Here is a 19,354-nt window from a genome sequence, read left to right on the forward strand (position 1 = left end):
TCATTTTGCAGTCTTCGTAACATGAGATGTGCTTTTTGGTGGGCCACAATTCAGTAATTAGAAAATCTGCATTTATTAAGAGTTATTTACAACAGTGGTTCCTTCTGTTACAGTTTCATTCACACTCACAACCCCCGCCCCACCCCTCCATGCAAACAATGTTATGTAAACTGAGGCAGAGGAAGACCTAGATGGAGCCATTAAACATGACAGAAAAGGGTATTTTTACAACAACTTTAAATACTTCTGAGACAGAGTGTGTGAGAGGGAGAGAGAGATTAAGCTGTACCTGATTGCTGACCTGCTTCTATGTAAATCTGCAGGGCAAACTGCTCTTTTAGAAAAAAAAAAGCACTTTCTCTCATTTTACAAGGCAACAAGTTCTTCAGCTGCAAACTAAAGGTTTCAGTTGAAGGTTAAACATCTAGAGGCGTCTTACAGCAGACTGAATTGTTGCACTCCCTTAAAACTGATATGAAGAGTTATTTTCCAAAATCAGATCATCATTTGAAAGATTATACCTCTTAAGTTATTGCTTGCCAAGAACAAAAAATGATGAAGATGAAATCATTTTAAGCATCGTCTCTTTCTAAAAATGTTGACGCATCCGTTTTTGGTGAAACTCTTCATATTGCTCTCCCTCTCAGTGCAAAGGAAGGCAAATTAAGAAAAATAAAACCTCTTTAAGGTTAGCAAAGACATACATGTAATATTGCACGTTGGTTAGCAGGCAGTGCACTACTGCACATGGTATAACTATTATACACTTAATACCTTTTTTCTTTTTTAAATCTAGATTTAAATCCCCTGTTTAACATCCTTCAAAGAACATAACAGTATCTTTGCTTTGGCTTTGTCAGTTCCCATCCAGTGTGAATGATTTTTACAGTAAAAATACAACAGAAAAACATAACATAACATCAACACTATGTGAATAACAATTAGTCTTCCCTTGTCTGTTAAAATTTCATTCCTAAATAATCATTTAAAAGAAATTTTAAATTCTGATAACTTTGGATTTAGCCTCATCCCCCATTTTAAACAAGATAATAATGAATACATCCTTCATACCATGGGTGTTGGTTAAAAAAAAATAAAAATAAAGGAAAATATTAAAATTAGCATTTACAGTGATAAATCTGGAAAAAGTTTTTCTTTATAAGTAAAAATAAATATGCGCAGACTTTGGCAGCTATATGACATATAGGGAGGTCACTAAATTATTCATTTTTGGGTGTGTTTTTTTTTATTTGGAAGACGGCACTGATAATTTGGGGGTAAACGAAAAAGTGCTTAGTCTCTGGCTCACTAGCTTTCATAGAAACAAACATTCCTCCTCATCATGCGAAAAAGAAATCCCCTCGCTGGGTGCTACTTCTACCCAATCAAAATTTTTTCCTCAATATTTACTTATTAAGACTCGTTATTAGTTTTTCACAAACTAACAGCCACTGTATCATGTTATCCTAATGTTTCACTGGTAAGCTATAAAGGAGCGGACTAAGAAAGTGAATCAGAACACTGTATGGAAGCAGATACTAAGTAGCTGAGTCACGAAGCACATCACGAGTTTGAAGTCAATCAGATACTACAACACTTTCAAAGAAAAATGAGTTAACACATAAATATTCACTAAAACAATAAAGGAACCTAATGGAGGGATAGGTGTGCTGCCATTACTGGCAAAGCAAATTAAAACTGAAGGCAGCAGACAACTATAATGCCTGCGGGTGTATGGGTGAGAGTGTGTACGCTTATGTGTAGGTGCTATCAGTGGCCAGGCGACGTCGTGCAATATCACAGCGGCTGCTTTTATGTGGTAGAAGAGTCTTGGAAAGGCACAAACTTGGAGAGTTTGGTGGGAGAACTGGGGTTTGGGCATTCAGAACCCTCACCCATCTTGAAGAAAGCCTCCTGCTCCCTTTTCTTCATGTTCAGCTCTTCTTCGAGGGCCTGGCAGGGTTAGAAACCAAAATATGTAAAAGCTTATCTGACCAAGCTTACATAGAGGGATGGAAACTTCATTTATACTTATCTAATGACATGCAGGTGGAATATTACCATAACAATATAGGAAAAACTATGAGAAAACTATGATTATTTGACGTAGAACAGATATACAGTATAATGCACGTAGCAAAAATGGACAATAAGAAACAAGTTTTAGTTTTGTTGGAAAAAGAATAAGTTCTCTTGTGCTCGAGCTGTTTTATAAAGTTAAACGAATAGTTTGACAAAGTTGGACAGTTTGGGGAATATGCTTGTTTGGACGATTGATGTCACCATCATATCTGTGCTTTAAGTATCGCTCTGGAGCCAAAAGGAGATTAGCTTAGTTCAGCATGAAGTCACTGTAGCCGGCTGCTTTTCGCTAAGACACAGTTACATCATGCAACCCCTCAATAAAACCATGACTTGTTCTTTGTTTGTGTACAGATTTCGCAAAGGAGATACAGTGTTAAATGGCGAGCTTTTAGCGCTGTGTGTAGGGATATTTTTGAATTGAAAACGAGCCAGGCTAGCCGTTTCCCCCTGCTTCAACTCTTAATGCTAAAATAAGCTAACTGGCCCCTGATTCTAGTTCCATACTTAATCCAGATAAGACAATGGCATTCTTCTCATCCAAGTCTCAGCATGAGATTTTTTTGTTTTCAAATCAGCTGTTTTTAGATGGATATACACTTGTATCAGAAAGAGTCATTTCCTTATGCTCTGTTCTGATATGTAGAGAGTAAATCAGGACTATCCAGTCACTTAGCACTTCAGTGATTTCAGTACATATTTAATATAGGTTTACATTTTATGTAAAACAAAAATGTAGATAAGCATGTAGGAATGTGAAATTTGTTCTGTATGACACACTGTAATAACATAGTGATGGGAAATATACCTTCTTTCTGGGTTTCAGCTGATCCCTCCAATCCTTCATCAGCTGGTTGTGTTGCTCATCCAGATGCTTCAGCCTCTGGGTCTCATTCTCAACCAGCAGGTGACATTTCTCATTCTGGGGCACAAAACAAGCTTTTGTTAACAACTGCAAGCCATTTATTTTGCTCATTTAGTGTGCTGTTCTATAGACTGGACAAATAAAATTAAAAAAAACTCCAGTTGGGAGACAACCAAACTCTAAAGAATAATAAAGAAATATGTGTAAAAGATGAGTCACCTGTAGCTGCTGCAGCTCTCTGATATTGCTTTCACACTGACCAATCATCTCTCTCATCTGGTTCTCGTGTTTCTGCTGCTGATGCAGCCTCTCTGACTTCTGACGCTTTTCCTCCTGCTGAGAAAACTAGAGACAGAGAGAGAGAGAGAGAGAAAGTGAGTGAGTGACCTGCTGCATAATTAACGTTATGCTTAATCACGGAGTGAGACAAGCCTTTCCCTCTACCTGTTTGATCTTCTCTCTGTCCTCTGAGGCGCTTCCCGTCGAGTTGATGCGGAGGCTCTTCTTGAACATGGCCATGCGGGTCTTGGCTTCACTACGCTGGATCTTCGGCAACCGGTTCTTCTCCTGCTGCTGCCGGGCTTTCCGAATCTCAATCATTCGCTGATTGTAGCACTGCATCTGCTCCTGCTCCTGCAGTGACACAGAAAATAGATATACGTGGACTATATGTTGGATGGCAGAACATGAAATTTTAGCCGGACCAGGAAAATAAAATGAGTTCCGATGACTCGAGACTTGATGTTGACATTCGATCACATGATTTACCAAAAGTTAAATGTGTGTAGAATGGTGCGAACTTATTGTGGCAAGGTGCAGGTCCGATCCAATGGTTTACCTTCTCGTGTTTTTTAAGAAGCTGATGCCTCTGGAGGAAGTACTGATCTTTCAGCTGCTGCTTCAGTAACTGGTGTCTCTCGTAGAGATTTTTCTCCTCCATGTCCCATATCGTAGCTTCACGCTCTAATCAAAGTTATTGAGACACAATATGTCAATACTGTACAAATGTAACATCTCTCAACACCAGAGATTGACAAAGAGTGACAGGACTTAGGGGGTTGTTAGTGATCAGGTATTGTGTGTTGGTTTCACTTCCATCCACTGCCTAACTAGATACTGTACCTCTAACTAGGTTGTGCTTCCTGTTAAGGCATTCCCTTTCCATTTCTGCAATCTCTCTCTTGTTGTTTGTGAGGATTTTCATCAGCGTGGTGTCCAGGTAGTTCTTCTGAGCCGACAAAAATTTCTCCTCCTAAAGCACAGAAAAGAGAAAGAGACATGGAGCGGATTAATAGGCGCTTTACTATTCACAACTTAGAGTAGTCAGACATTTACTCCACAAAAGAAAAAAGTGTTACAATAATGCTCAAGGTGCCTTATCAGGAAGCAGAATGGAATATGTTCGATGGATGTATGAAAATACCATTAGCCCAAAGGTTGACCAAACAACTTACCTCTTTAACTTTTATTTCTTGGAAGGAATTCATCTGGTATTTCAAGGATTCTTTTCGCTGACTTCTGGGCAGCTTATCAACAGACTGTTTTACCTAAAGAAGGCACATTTCAGCCATATTCATAGACTTAGACACACAGGTAGGCCAGCAATGTATGTGAGTATGTACAAAAAAAATAAAAAATAAACAAAAAACATAAAAAGGACTAAAAGCAGTTTTCATTCCTTTGTCAAAACACCCACATTCACTATCTCAAACGTACCTCCTTTTTCTTGTGTTTCATATGATCCTGAAACTTGTGGTGGTCTCGTTCCTGCTCTGATTTGATGCGTTTGGTCTCGTCTTTGAGTCTAACGTTGTGGTCTGCCTCCATCTTCTCAATAGTCTGCTTCTGATTCTTCTCCAGAGTCTCCAGCTCCCCGTCGTACTGCTTCTTCTTGGTCTGGGATGAACCAATAGGAAACAAGCGCACTTTAAGCTTAAAAAATATGACACAAAACACTGCAGGGCTGTTTTATTTTTAATTAAGTGTAGACTCTTTTTTATTATAGCAAACACAATGGCAACATGTGTGTCAAGAAAGTAAATAAAAGTAAATATGTTAATATTCATAACGGTATGATTAATTGTAGGGCTGTTTTATAGAATCACACATGTTGTCAGGTGTACCTAATAAAGTGTCAGTTTTGTGTGTGTGTGTGTGTGTGTGTGTGGCTGTGACTCACATTCATCTCCTGGTCAAAACGTCTCTGCATCTGTTCCCTCTGCGTTTCCAGTTTGGCGTTGAGAGCAGCCTGAGCACGGTGCTCTTCCTTCTGCAGTAAACGGAGGTCACGCAGCTCCTGGCGTCTAAACACACAAACACAGATTTTTAACATATATACAACTTTAAGTTTTTAAGGTTCAATGGCAACTCAACTGGGCAATGTTAATACTGTTACTGTTAGTCATCCACTTGATAGCTATCTATCCTGCAAACTGACATTAACAATGCAATATTCCTTGTGTCTGGGTGTTTGTTTGGTCAGTGATTCAGCAAGTCAAGGTTAGTTAGGAAGGAGATATTTTAAGTCTGTTGCTCTTATTCTAGTTGTTTTATTTGGAAGGAACCATGCACAGTATTACAAACAAATGTTACCAATTGAAGTTGTACCAGAGTTAGCTTTAAGATCATTTTCAATTGTTTTCTATGAACGGTAACATTGCTGGTCCATACAATAATGAAATGCAAAGACAGTGTATGCCAAAAAATGAATATTTCTCCTGTTTGAATACTGATTTTCTGTGAAATAGACACAATTCTTTTGTTTTTACTGCAGTCATAGATGCAATGTCATATTCCTGCCACTAGATGGCAGGAGTAATGCACCAGGAACTCTGTAGGGCTTCAGAAGCAGAGCAGTGTGACTGTCATGACTGCAAAAATTTATCTTTTTAAAACAATACAAAGCACATTATGTAACTGCACAACAAAAATAAAAAAGTATATGGATCCACTTTTACAGCATTTGGACTCCCTACACAGTTAACCTCAACTTCACCCTCATCTAAAAGTAACTTCAGGGACATTTTTCTTTTCCTTTCAAACCATTACCTAAATAAGTCTTTTTCCATAACAGTTTGGATATTTGTAGACTCTCATCCCAAGGGGCTGAAGCCCAAAAGTTCAGGATGCCTTAAACAGTAGGACACGTGTAGTAAGCAACGTCCAGCAGGTCACTTATCACTGTATGGACTTCAGTCTGAGCTAAGGAATGAACAGACCCCTGAGTTCATGGCACTCATTTAAAGGGAATGAAAACAGATGAATTTTTCCAAGAAAATGAAGAAGGACCAAGAGGTGGAGACACAGCACATATATCCAGCTTATCTAGATGGTGATAGACAGATAAATATTTTAAGTGACAATAGACAACCTGACAGCTTTTTTTTTGTAACTTATTATTATGAAGTAAAGGTTGACTGCACAATGTAATGGCTATAGACTAATGACACCATCTGTGTTTAGACTGATACCCTATAAGCCTCACTTTCACTATGGAATTCCGTGTGCCTCTGGGTATGGAATTTCGCAGAAAACTGAAGGCCGAATTCACGGCATAAAGGAAGTGCGCATGCCACTGTGCAGCCAAAACAGGAAGAGGATAGTGCTTTTGTTTTCTCCGGTAGCTATCTGTGGCTTTCCCCAGGTAGTGGAAACGGTGGTTGGTGGAACGGTGGAGTAACTGTGAAAATTCTACCCAGCAAATGAAAAAGAGCACTGTTGTTTGAGGAGGCAAAGAAGGCGAAGACGTGGAGTGATAGAAACCAAGATAATACAAGAGTGAACTTGATGGTGAGAGCCATAGTCGGACTGGGACAGAAATTCAGACACTGGGACCGACTTTACAGATTTTATTTTTTACTGTCCACTGGCACACTGATGTGGCAGCCCACCAGCTTTGTCCTGGTAGTTCCTTTTTGCCGCAGCAGCACCAATGTGAATATCACTTGGAAATGGGGAAAGTTGTCTATTGGCTCTGTATGTTTGTGTACTGAATGTGTGTTCTGTAGAGAGACATCCAACATACCTCAGGAATCTCATCTCCTCATCTTTCTTCGCATCATCCCTGATGATCTTGGAGGTGGTCACACTCACCTCCACGCCGTCAATAACAAACTTCCTGGTTCGCTTCAGAGTCTTACTTGAGAAGTCCTGAGAAGCAGAGAGGAACATGGTCAGTTTTAGTCAGACCTTACTACAAGACAAGTCTTTGATTGTGCTTATTTACATGCATCACTAAATATGTTTGACAGTAAACTTTGGGAGTGCACTGACACTCTTTCTTGAGGTTATTCTAGTACTTTAGAGACATGCTGGGAGACAGTGAGTATGAGGTAGAACTAAGGATTGTACTAAGAACAATCCTACGGTACCTCATTGTGCCACTAAGAAATCCCATATTTATAAAGGTAATGTGTTTTATGGGTTAAAAGAGCACTCCATTCCAACATTGAGAAACAAAAAAGGTTGAAGCTTTACAGCAGAGCAAGAGATATTGTCTTTTTAATAGTACTCCCAGAGACTTGTAAACAAACTCTGATCTGTAAAATTGGTGGAGTTCCCCTTTGGGTATGCGTGAGCTTTTGATTCCTGGTGTGGTCTTTTTATCTGGCAGCTGTGTGTGTTACGTGTGTTGACAAAAGGCATTAATATTCCTGTCAATCTGGTTCTACTGTAACAAGCGACTAGATGCTCCATCTGTCACTGCTTCGGGGAGCGCCATGCAGGAAGTAACTGTTTAACAACAACACAATATAATCCACCAAATATGACACAATGTGACCTGGCTTTTAAAGCTTCTTTAACTCTCTACAACAACTTGAACTATTGAGATTCAAGGTTTTAACCAAACAAGAGCAGTCCCTTTCCAACTATGGGCCGACCAAGAAGAATTTTGGAGGAATGAGAAAGGCAGCACAGGGCAATCAAACAATGGCTATGGGTCGTCATACTGCACATCACATCAATTGTTTAATAAGGAGTCAGAGCATGACCCCACCTTATAATAAACAGACCAAGTTGTTCTGGCCGACTAAGCATGTGTTGAGGGATGGTAACATCCACTGTGCCCTATCTAAATCAGCCTCCACTGGCAATATTTACAAGACTGATATGGCAAGGTTTACTCGGCAAACATTGGGTTAGCTCAAACCATGGGTGTCGTCATTTCCTGGTATATAATTAGTTTACAAAAGAGAGAAGAGAAGAAAGTGAGAGATAACAACACTAGACTTAAAGGGAAAAAAAAAAAAGAAATAGATAAAAGAACAAGGAAAGCCGTAAAGAACCAGGAGAGCTGCTCTCCAGGCAGGGTGGGAATGAATTTTGTTTGTGTGTGTGAACTGTTGTCCACTCAGTCCAAGCTACCACATGGAGCCACTACAGCTGAGCAAATACACTCCATATGAGTCTGTGTGAGGCTACTGCTACAGATGACAGCTCCTGGACTCTAGTGTTGCACTGCAGTGAATTGATGATTCCCTTTGTACTTAACTGACACATTTACAAAAGCAATAAACACTTGTGCGCGTGTGTTAATAAGTAAACATTGGCTCTATAATCAGAGGACATTTGGGTTGTTTGTATCTCAGGCTCTACTGTTCACGACTCAGCGGACTTCCCATCACTCGCCATTCACAAAACAGCACACACACAGTTCTCCTATACACACACACACATACGCAGATGAATTCATGAGCAAATGCACACGCTAATGCTCTGCATCATGCACATGTTCGTGCAGAGACACACACACTAATCCCGTACAAAACAACAGACTTGACTTAATATGCCTGCCTGTCCTCCTATCCTAAAACAAAGATTGCCCATTCACTGGCACTGCAGGCTGCTGGCAGAGTCGCCTGCTGAATAATCTGTTCTGGAAAAACTTAACATACCACAAACAGACACGACACCACGCACAGTCAATAGGATTTTCAATCATGCTCAGTCCATAAGCCTCCAGAAGCAACCGAGTGACAATGAGCTGCACAGAAACTTCCATTCACAGCGATGAATACTGAACTGTGCCCACACAAAGGGCACTGTTGGTCCCGCTGAATGGGAAATGTTGCATATTTCTTTTTGCTTCAGAAAGGCTCGGTGTCTAATGATAAAATGGTTTCTGTCTTCTCTCTCTTCAGCTTCCTGACTTCCCTTCCTCACCAGGTCTGTGAGGCACGACTTTGGTGATTGTTAAGTTTAGATAAATTGTCTTCTATGGGAAGGAATTTCTCCTTTTGGGGCTAATACAACTTTAAAAAGCCTATTCCGTTTTGGAGAAGTTTTTTTTATGTATATATGTATATATATATATATATATGTATATATATACATATATACACTTTTAGAGTATTCGTCCATCATTCTCAAAATAAATTCATATTCTCCATAAATTCTAACCAATTAACCATTAACCAGTGTCATTCCCCACATCATCCCTAAATTTAATGTGTGATGCAAGCTTAATGGAAGACAAGCTATCCTCTGTTTCAGATGGTTAACACCCACAGCCCCAAACACAACACAATGCAGTTTCAGTTCCTCTGTGGGTGCCAAGAAATAGTTTTTCCAAGGAGGGGTTTTCCTACAGAGGCAGCGGGCTGGTCTCTGCCCCTCTCTTACACTTCAATGCTGGTCCTTTTTTCACCATAAAAAAAGATCTACAGAAACACTCTGGGCCAGCAAAAAGTGCCACCTACTGTACGTATTCCTCCGAGTAGAGGAAGGTTTGCTTCAAGTAGACTCACCCTTGCAGACAATGAGATGGTCTCCCTGTGGATCGACATGTCCATGCTCTCAGACGCCATGCTGCCTGAGTAAGAGTAACGTTTGTTGATCCCTCCATTGATATAAGGTGAGACAGTCTCAATATTTCCTCCTATCGATGTCCGCTCTGGGGTATCCTTGGTTAGGCTCTCATTCGGCCCAGAACGAGGCATAGGGACCGGGGTGGGAGCGGAAGAGGCTGCGGGAGTGGGTACAGGAGTGACAGTGGGACTTTGGCTTGGAGTTGGTAGGTTTCCGTTGGACATAACGCTGCTCTCCTCCTTGGGAACCTGGATCTTGGGCATCTCTGGGACTATGATGATGTCAACATGCTCCTCAGATGCCTCGGGTAGGGGGAGAGACGGTGGCTGCTCCCTCTCTGGGGTCTCCATGGCAACCTTAAAACATAAAATTTACCGCTATTATTATAACATCTTTGAATACAGAACAGGAAAAACTTTAGGAACCAGGAGAGTAATTGAATTGGAATCACCTGACCAACCCAGTGTATTAAAATATAAACTGGTCAGTGTCTGCAGATATTTAATAAAGCCTTACAATGCAACAGACAAAAAAAAAAAAAAGTAAAACTTCAAAAAACACCTTTTCCTCCTCTGATGTGGGGGTGCTCTTTCCATCCTCAATGCCTGAGTCTGAGCTGGACGTCTTGCTTGAGGCCTCGCTTTCAGATTTTTCAGAGTCAAGAACGACTTTGGCCAGTTTGTCGGCCAGCTCCTCTGGATCTTTTGGAGGGACGTTCTGCCGCGGTACGGGAACAGGGACCACCATGACCGGGCCTGGCTGCTCCTCTGTTGGTGTATCTGGCTCGGCCCCCTTCCTGGGTAAAGGTATTGGTGTGGTTGGGGAGGGCGTGGTGGGGCTCGGGGTGTCCGCAGACTGGTCACCTTCCAAACTGGTCTGACTGGTCTGGCATGGCTCCTTGCCTGGTGACTAAAGGAACAAGGAGGAGTGAGAAGAGAGGTGTTATGCAAATCGTGATAAAACGTTTGATGTTTTTAGGTTTTAAGTCAGTGGTTTCCTCTCAAATGTTAATGTTTTCAACCTTTGGTTTTAGCCCAAATGCTAATGGATAAAGTCCTTTGGGCCTCCCACCTACAGTGAAGTAAGCTTAACATTTGTTTTAGTAAGAATGCAGTCATTCTTGCTTTATACTCCTGCACTGCTACTTCTCACTGTGGCTGAGATAGCCATCTATTCTGTAATAAGTAGACTAATAATAATGGAGGTGAAAGGCCTGTGTAAATCATGGCTGACAACCAGGGAGAGAGTTCTTAATGGCATCATTACCAAGAAGCATGTGTGATCATTGATGAGCAGTGGATAGAGTGCAAAATTGCATTTTTAAAAATGTATTTACTTCACTTTTATTTAACCCAAAGTAGGGTTTCTGCAGGGTTAGACTGAAGACATTTTTAATTCCACACAGAATACAATTTACTGCAGGTCTCACGGTCATACTGACCAAAGCACTAAAAGATATCACTGAAAACAAGTGGGGATGATAAGGCTGAGAATTATTTACCAAGTGTGTGGATGCCTGACAAGACTAAAAACATGCTGCATAAGACACAGATACTCAATACAAAAATGCAATTGGAAAATCAGAAATTAAATTACCAATGAGAATCTTCATCTATATCATATTCTATAAACTGTCAACAAAAATAAATAAACGACGTCGTCCAAATGACTGATTAATATATCCTAAACATCAGTAACTAGAAGAGAAAGCATGTAGCAATTTTCCCCAATTTGAAATCTTATTGCAGAAGGTTCCAGACGTGTGTCAGACAGGGGAATTCTGGAGTCTGTAATTATAAACACCAGGGATGATGGTATTTCAGGATTATGTGCGCAGCTATCTGACACACTGAGCAATGCTGCTTTTTGGATTACCACTCCCACTAGAGGTAAACAATACCATCGGACATCTTTATGGTCAGGTGCAGCCTTTTCGAAGGCCTCGGCAAACATCTCTCTCTCTCTCTCTCTCTCTCTCTCTGGCTCTGTGAGATATATAGGCAGAGATAAACTATGGGGTAAACTGCCTGGCTGGCTTTCAGGGCCTCGTAACTGTACGTGTCAAAATGTTGCTGTGTGCCTGCAAAAAAAGTGGCCCCTGCCGGAAGAGGTAACTGTAATGATATCATAGTTGGGCGAGCACTGAGAAGAAAATTGTGATGTTTGGACACAACCAGCCACTTACTGTGAAGTACAGTATTGTATACACATTTTGATATTTACATTAACTTTAATATTTCCCATAAATAAACTAAACAGACTAAAATAGCACAATGGCTATGAACTCAATTCATGATAAATTTAACATTAAATATAACACCCTCATTGTCTGTTGGGTTTTTATCTGGAGAAAACTCTTGACGCCCAGGAAATTATGAGTTTTAAGTCTCGTTTTCAGTAACCAGAGCAGGATAAAGCAAGACTGGACAAACACACACAAGGAATAAAGTAACACCACCTACAGAAACTCAAACCTAATCCAAAGGCCGGCAATGTTTGATTTCCAAGACGTCTGGAAAAGGAAAAGTGCCAAAACACCACCTGCGCCGCCTGCTTCGCCACGTTTCAAACTGCACCAGTCACTACACTGGAGCAGGGTTATCCATCTCAATAAATTCGAAGGCCATCACACAAACTGTTGCCATTGCGGGAGGAAGAAAGATAAGCGTGCACACATTCATCTTCACAGAGAGAAAAACATCCATGCTCGACACGTGATCGACACAATTGTCTTGCTACAGCTTCCGAACAGCGAGAGTATTTCTAGGATCGCTGGTGTACAGGAAACAGTCTGTTCTTTATTTAAAGGTCAAAAGTATAGCGGGGAGAACAATGTACAGCCTTAAATAATTTACTCCTTCAGGGGCTGTGAGTTGACAGAGTCTCAATTACAGGAGCAATGTCAAATGCGGCACTTATATTTAACCATGTGTGGGTGGGTGTGTTGAATGCCAGTATTCCGGTCTCTGTTCCTTTGTTTGTGCTGGGGGCAGGTGGTAAACTTCAGTCTCGTGCTGTGTTCACTTTCTAATCTTATGCCTTTATGAATGGCCTCTGCAGAATCCCTTGGCAGGAAGCCCATGTTTACCAAAAAAAAAAAAAAAAAAAAAAAATGCTGTTCAAAGGGGTCAACAAGCAAGGACTTCAAACATGAGGGAAGTAAACACGTGTGCATTTTGGGGCATGGTGCACGTGCAGGTAAGTGCATACCTTTGAGTGATTATGTGCATGAGTTTTGACTCAATTATATTGTCTGGTGACATTAAAATAAGCCCCTCCACCCCTTTTTTTTTTTAACTCCATCTTGTCTCTTTCAGCTTTGGACCACACAGTGAGAATAATCTTCACTTGTGTCGGTGTAGCTTAGTAGTTGAATCTGATGTACACTTAAAACATGGACTGCCCATTCTCCTTTTAGAAACAAACAATGACAGAGAAGAAAATGAAGGGACAGAAAAGAAAAAAAAAAGAAAAAAAAAGAAAAAAAGATGTAAGCTTGGTACCACAGTGATATCCATGGCGTCGTCCTCCTCTCCTTCCTCTCTATTGTCCTCGATTTCCTCCATGACCTCCGCCTTGGCCTCGGCCACCAGCTCCCGCAGCGGACGGTTGGACGTCACCGATCTCACAAAAGGGTGCTGTGGATGCACAAGACGGAAGACAGAGGTTAATTATCACTCAAACAAAATGCACACAGATTAGTGCTTTAAAAGCAAGACATAATTCTTACAAAAAAAGACACGCCTCTTGTGTTTGCCCCCCCATTCTAAGCATTATATCTTGAGCACAAATGAATTTGTAAACACTACCATAAACATCCACTGCACAGCATTTGGTTAAACAAAGAAGGAGACACAGAGGCTTGATGTGACCACGGGATAAACCCCCGCACCACCATAAAATAATATTTGCTGAACGCATTATCCATGGATGTGATTATCATTAGACCGTGAGATTAGTGCTTGAAGGATGCTGCAAGTGCCGGGCTGAAAACGATGGGGAGGCAGTAACATGATACGTGCCAGTACCCGTTTTATTTCGGACATTTTAATAAACCACTACATTAGCTGTGGAGGTCTAGAGTGAAACAAAACAATTAGCAGACGTGAAAACCTTCGGTTGGCAGGATAAAATCGGTGTAAAACGTGAAACCGCTGTGAAAGCAAATGACTCTTTAAAGAGACAACAGTGGGATGAAGTCGGGGAAACAGACAAAAATAAAGAATTCTGGCGTCGTGTGGCGTAGTGGTCTAAGCAGGCGCCCCATGTGTAGAGGCTACAGTCCTCGCTGCAGTTGGCCCCGGTTCGAGTCCCGCATCGGACGGCCTTTACTGCATGTCATTCCCCCTCTCTCTGTCTCCCCATTTCCTGTCTCTCTCCACTATCCTGTCCAATAAAGGCACAAAAGCCCAAAAAAATATACTTTAAAAAAAAAAGAAAGAATTCTGGTGAAAAATAAAGCAATCACAGTAAAGTACATTAGCTTTGGTCAAGCAAGTGAGAAACAAGCACAGGAGCCAAGACTACAGGGGACTTTCACTGCCACCTGCGAGTTCCTGAACAGCTACAACAATAGCAGCTTTACAATACAACTCTCCCCATTTGAGGCACACCGATGTAATAACACCATACCCTTAAAATAGAAAGCCATCTTTAGCTCTACAACAACTGAAAAGAGAAAATGTGTGTTTTGCCACGGTGCAAACAGAGTGCAAGGAGAATAAAAGGCTAAATTAAAAGTTGAGTGCAGAGGGGATAAAAGGCCGATCATCTATTATTCAGATGCTTTGCCCTACTGTGTAATTTAATTGGGCTAGCTGACAAAAGGGAAAAAAAGGCTACAAGTGGTGCTGGACCATGAAGTGTGTATAAGTCAGTGTGTGTGTGTGTGTGTGTGTGTGTGTGTGTGTGTGTGTGTGCATTTGTTGTGGGTGATCACAGGTGTTTGTGTGCTGGGTCTTGTCCTTAAGGACTGCGTAAGTCTTCAGCTTTTTAACTCCAGTGACAAACAACAGTCAGCTATCGTCTAATGAGTCAGGGAGTGTAATTGCTGAGTGCCAGCTAACCACTTATTACACCACAGAGGAAATACATGGATAAGAGTATGAAACATTTTTTTTTTAAATGCTATATATACAAATGCAATTGTTCATAGCAAATGCTAAACTGAAATTTAGGGGAATGTAAGGAATGTCCTTTGCACAAAAAAGCAGTATGATAAAAAAAAAAAAAAATAATAATAATAAAAACACAAGCCCAACAACTGATGTTGAGGACAGCCACACTGGTTAATTCAAGAGACACATATGATTTGGATGCCAATGACCACACAACCACCGCCTGAGTACACTCCAACAGCTGTACACGATTCACAGTAACACGAGCAAATGCCGGGACGACCAGATTTGCAGCTACATCTGATGCTCCAATAATACATGAAATACTCCTTCTGAATTTGGGATGCGTGGATTAGGGTGTGACCGCTGAGCTGGTATTGCAGGGGGCTCAGGCATCTAAGGGCAAATGTAAATAAATAACCCCGATCCCTGTGTGTAGGCCAGCTCGTCTTCCACTTCCTCAACAGTAAAATCTTTTAGACACATTTTCTCAGGCTTAAATTAAATCCAAACAATTTTTTAATAGAACCATTAGAGTTATGTCTGGTCTATATAACATCAGGAAACAGTGAGAAATATCCATCACAACTTCCTGGAGCCTAGGAGGAGGTCATCCGGTGTCTTTTTTTTTTTTGTCCAACCAACAGTCCAAAACCCAAAAATATCCAAATTACAATAAAGTGAAGACAAGGAAAAACAGCAGATTCTTATATTTAAGAAGCAAAAAATCAACAATGAATCGATATCACAATAGTTAATTATCTGTCCAGCCAATCGACTTATAATTGCAGCTCTAGTGTAATGCTTTATTTAATATATATAGAACAGGAATATGTTCCTTGTCTATTCCATATTTTTTGCCTAGTTACCACTATTGATCTAAGCCTACACTGTTAGTGAAAATTAAATCACAAGACCTAAACAAAATATCAGCTGTGAATCTCATCAGAGAACCACCAGTAGTTAACATGGGAGCTTTCAGCTTGAAACTGTTTATTCCAACAAGTGACCTCAGACCTCCCACGCTCAAGCTAACGCCAGTTTCCCTGAGGCAAATCAAAAGGAGGAAAAAGGCAAACAGTGTAGAACTGCAGCCCTCTTTAAGCTACCTATGTGTGTTTTATTTTTTTACTGCCACTATGGATCAAGATGTGGATTAGTTGAGCTCATGTCTTCTCTTCTGGGTTTCATGTTGCTTTAGACCCAGAGAGGCTGGTGATTTTGGGTGTTACATGCGTGGCTGGGCGTGAAAAGGTTAATGTGAACAATATGGCCCAGTGGGGGACTAGAGCAGGGGGGGGGGCAGCATGAGAGCAGAGTTACCTGTGCAGCAAATAACACCAGACCGTGTGCATTTGTTCTTCAGTCTTTGTGAGGACTATTTTCAGTTTTGGATAGACATTGGGGTTCTGAGGTTAAGGTTTGTTTTTTAAGGTTGAGGTTATAATTAAGTTTAGGTTCAGTCTGGAGCAAGAGTTGGGATTACATGTGTAGTAATTTTGGTCTGCATAGATTAAACTTTACTTTTATTCGCCTAAATTTTGAAATATCAGTCTGAGATTTGATTATATCCTGTATAATCTTTACAGACCTCACAGGAACGACTTTCTACTGAGAGATAGTCCCTATGAAAACTGTTGGATTACTTTGATACTGTAGAAACCTCAAAAACATGGTTATTTCTAAGCAGCATTATGGAGTTTTTTTTTTTTTTCCCCATGATGGACATTGAGATAATGATATCCCCCAGAATGTGTAACCTCACTAAAAATATGTGTAGTATTTGTGTGTGTTGAGATGTAACCCTATAATAAGTTTAGAGTGAGGTCAGGGTAAGGGCTGGGCTTGGACATACAGTTGTAATAGTCAGTGTTATGGTTCAGGGCTGAGGAATGCATGATGTCAGTTAGGGCTCTCACAAGTATAGAGGTACAAATGTCAGTGTTGTGAAACCACTACAAAGCCCTGGCTCGGAGATGAACGAGCCAAATACTCCCATGGTAAAACTACCCCGACATAGAGACACGTTATGATCGAGAACAGAAAAGCTTCAAATATTTTACATGAATGGAAGCTATGTTAAAAAGTACACTAAAAATCCTGACCATGAGCAACTATGTGGGAGGAGTAGCTGTATTCAGTATAATGACTACAAGTCGCCCAGATGGTTTCCTGCCAGCCACACAGCCACAGTGACTGATGCTGTGTCATGTTGTCTTGTGTACATTCCTTATAAGAACACACATGCGGGGCAAAGAGAAGGCGAGACGGACAGAGGGAAAGACGTTTGAAAAAAATAAACCAAAATCCATTTCCTCTATGAAAATCTTGATCACAAAGACTTCATGACGCTTTGTGAGTCATTATTATCTTCCTGTTCACTGCACTACATCTGTGCCAGACTCCAGCGAATAACTCCATTACAAAGTCCGATCTGAACCTTATCGCGTGCACTAATTGTAACTTTCATCTTTCAACTTTCATCGTTCAGCATCAACTGCTCAGGAGAATTTAATGCCATCATTGCACAGCTATCTTACAGTAAATACTATCCGACAGCCGTTCGGAGCAGGCAGCCCGTGATAAACATCTAAAAACTTCCAGCACGGCATCAAAAACTGGACCGCGCCCGTCTCCCACACCCCCCACCCCCACTGGAGAACACATGCAGAATTCCCGGCGGGCCCGGGTCTAGGGTTTTCATCTCTGCCTCTCTCTAATTGGCCAGAGGAGGAGAGCTCGTGGTAAATCTAGACATACTATTGGCTGAGAGTGGGAATGTAAATAGCTGGCATTCCCTCAGCTGTGGGATTCAGACAGGAAACTGTGGCTCTGAATTTTAATAGACACTGCTCTCGCGCTTTAATCCACACCCTCCTCACTTCTTGTCTCATTCCTCTTGCTCGAGATCCTGGATTTTGAGAAACAGTTGTCAATTTGTGAGTTTGTCAGTTGTCTCTTAGTAAGAGACAAGAGCTCTTTTTGGGACCAAAACCTCAGGAGAACAGCTTAAAAAAAAGGTCCAAACTCTTTATTCACCTTTTCTTCACTGTACCTTTTTTTCAGCTTTGGCTTTCTTGCACTTTACTTGTTCACTCTTTAAGTCAGCTTACTCCTTTGCCTTTTCCATTTCTTGCCCACTCTACACCTTCTATTTCTCACCCACTCTCACGCTAGTGCCCTCCACGGGGCACCGCTCACTTCCCTGGTATAGATCACTCCATTCAGTCCCCAAAATAGAAGAGTAAAAGGCTCCGTATATGTGTGTCAGTGCAAGATAAGGACAGAGCGAGGACAATGTTCCATCATATATCAAAGTGCAGCATTGTATAACACTCGCTGGGTTATTATTGCACATTGCGTCAGGGCCTACCTCCATGAGTAGCACTGCAGTTGGACGAGTCTCTGGGTTTTTATCCAAAGCTTTCTTCAGGAAATCTTTAAACTCCTGCGACCTTGAAAACACAAGAACAGAACAGTATTAATCAAAAACAAGAGCAATGAAGAAAGAAGAGAGGGCGGGGAGGGATGAAGGAACGGTTACAACATAACAAAACATTTCCAGATATGTGACGTTTCGGTGCATGTGGATCCATCCTTGTGCGCAGCTGTGTTTTGTAAAACAAAGCGTTCAAGTAGGAACGATGAGTCAGCTCCGCATCCCAAGTCTCCCCTCAAACACCTGACAACTTCACTTCTGCAGTACTAAATTTGGAGCTACGGAACATTCACTCATAAAACTGATATGGAAAAAGTTATAGTTTGGCACTCAGCCTCTCTGCTGAGTTGTTGCTGTAGTTTTAGGAAGGGTAAAATGGACCGCAGACAGAGAGGAGGGGAGGACAACATGATGCATTGAGTGTCTGGGGATAGAGTACAGGACGCTGAGTCTGCAAAATATTTGGTGATCCCATCAAAGTTAATGACCTCGTGAAATCTAGGCATCATAATGAAATCGTGGAACGTGAAAACGGTACTGTATGACAGCTGAATTCACGCTCATTTTCTAAAGCACCCTCACCATTTGTGTGGCTGCTCCAGGGAGGGAGGCTCAGCCTTGGCGATCTTCAACAGCACCCTCATGGGGTTGAGCTCATGGTGTGGGGGTTCGATCTGGGCGAGCTCGATCAGAGTGATACCCAGGGACCAGATATCGGCCTTGTAGTCGTACGGAGCGTCCTTCATCGTCTCGCACATTACCACCTCCGGGGCCATCCTGAGAACAAGACAGAGCAAGTCACGGTACACTGGACATTACAGAGCTACAAAAAATAAAAAATAAATAAATACCTCAACATGTAAAGATTTTTATCTCTGATGTCTTGTTATAAAAATCTGGTTTTGCTAAATCAACACAGGTAGCCATCGAGAAATCAGTCCTAAAATTATTCATGCAAAGCAGCAGCCTGTGATTAACTGATGGTGACTGCACTGGGACAGGGAGCTTTGCCATTTTGCATGTGTCAACATCAAGCACACTTCT

The 19,354-nt window shown here is 41.2% G+C and overlaps 1 protein-coding gene across 1 annotated transcript in view; it reads right to left on the reverse strand.

The window, feature by feature from the left end:
- Positions 1-19,354, reverse strand: part of stk10 (serine/threonine kinase 10) — a 41,642-nt gene continuing 22,288 nt past the window's right edge. The window contains exons 6-20 of the mRNA XM_056397006.1: positions 18,893-19,087; positions 18,245-18,326; positions 13,258-13,392; positions 10,316-10,663; positions 9,694-10,110; positions 6,972-7,096; positions 5,127-5,250; positions 4,664-4,843; positions 4,402-4,494; positions 4,070-4,199; positions 3,786-3,910; positions 3,392-3,580; positions 3,167-3,292; positions 2,891-3,004; positions 1-1,953 (exon numbers count right to left, since the gene is read on the reverse strand). Coding sequence (XP_056252981.1) covers positions 1,813-1,953; positions 2,891-3,004; positions 3,167-3,292; positions 3,392-3,580; positions 3,786-3,910; positions 4,070-4,199; positions 4,402-4,494; positions 4,664-4,843; positions 5,127-5,250; positions 6,972-7,096; positions 9,694-10,110; positions 10,316-10,663; positions 13,258-13,392; positions 18,245-18,326; positions 18,893-19,087 — 2,524 coding nt within the window. The 3' untranslated portion in view covers positions 1-1,812. The remainder of the gene's footprint in view (positions 1,954-2,890; positions 3,005-3,166; positions 3,293-3,391; positions 3,581-3,785; positions 3,911-4,069; positions 4,200-4,401; positions 4,495-4,663; positions 4,844-5,126; positions 5,251-6,971; positions 7,097-9,693; positions 10,111-10,315; positions 10,664-13,257; positions 13,393-18,244; positions 18,327-18,892; positions 19,088-19,354) is intronic.

This window comes from Seriola aureovittata, chromosome 15, assembly GCF_021018895.1.
Source record: "Seriola aureovittata isolate HTS-2021-v1 ecotype China chromosome 15, ASM2101889v1, whole genome shotgun sequence".
NCBI lineage: Eukaryota > Metazoa > Chordata > Actinopteri > Carangiformes > Carangidae > Seriola > Seriola aureovittata.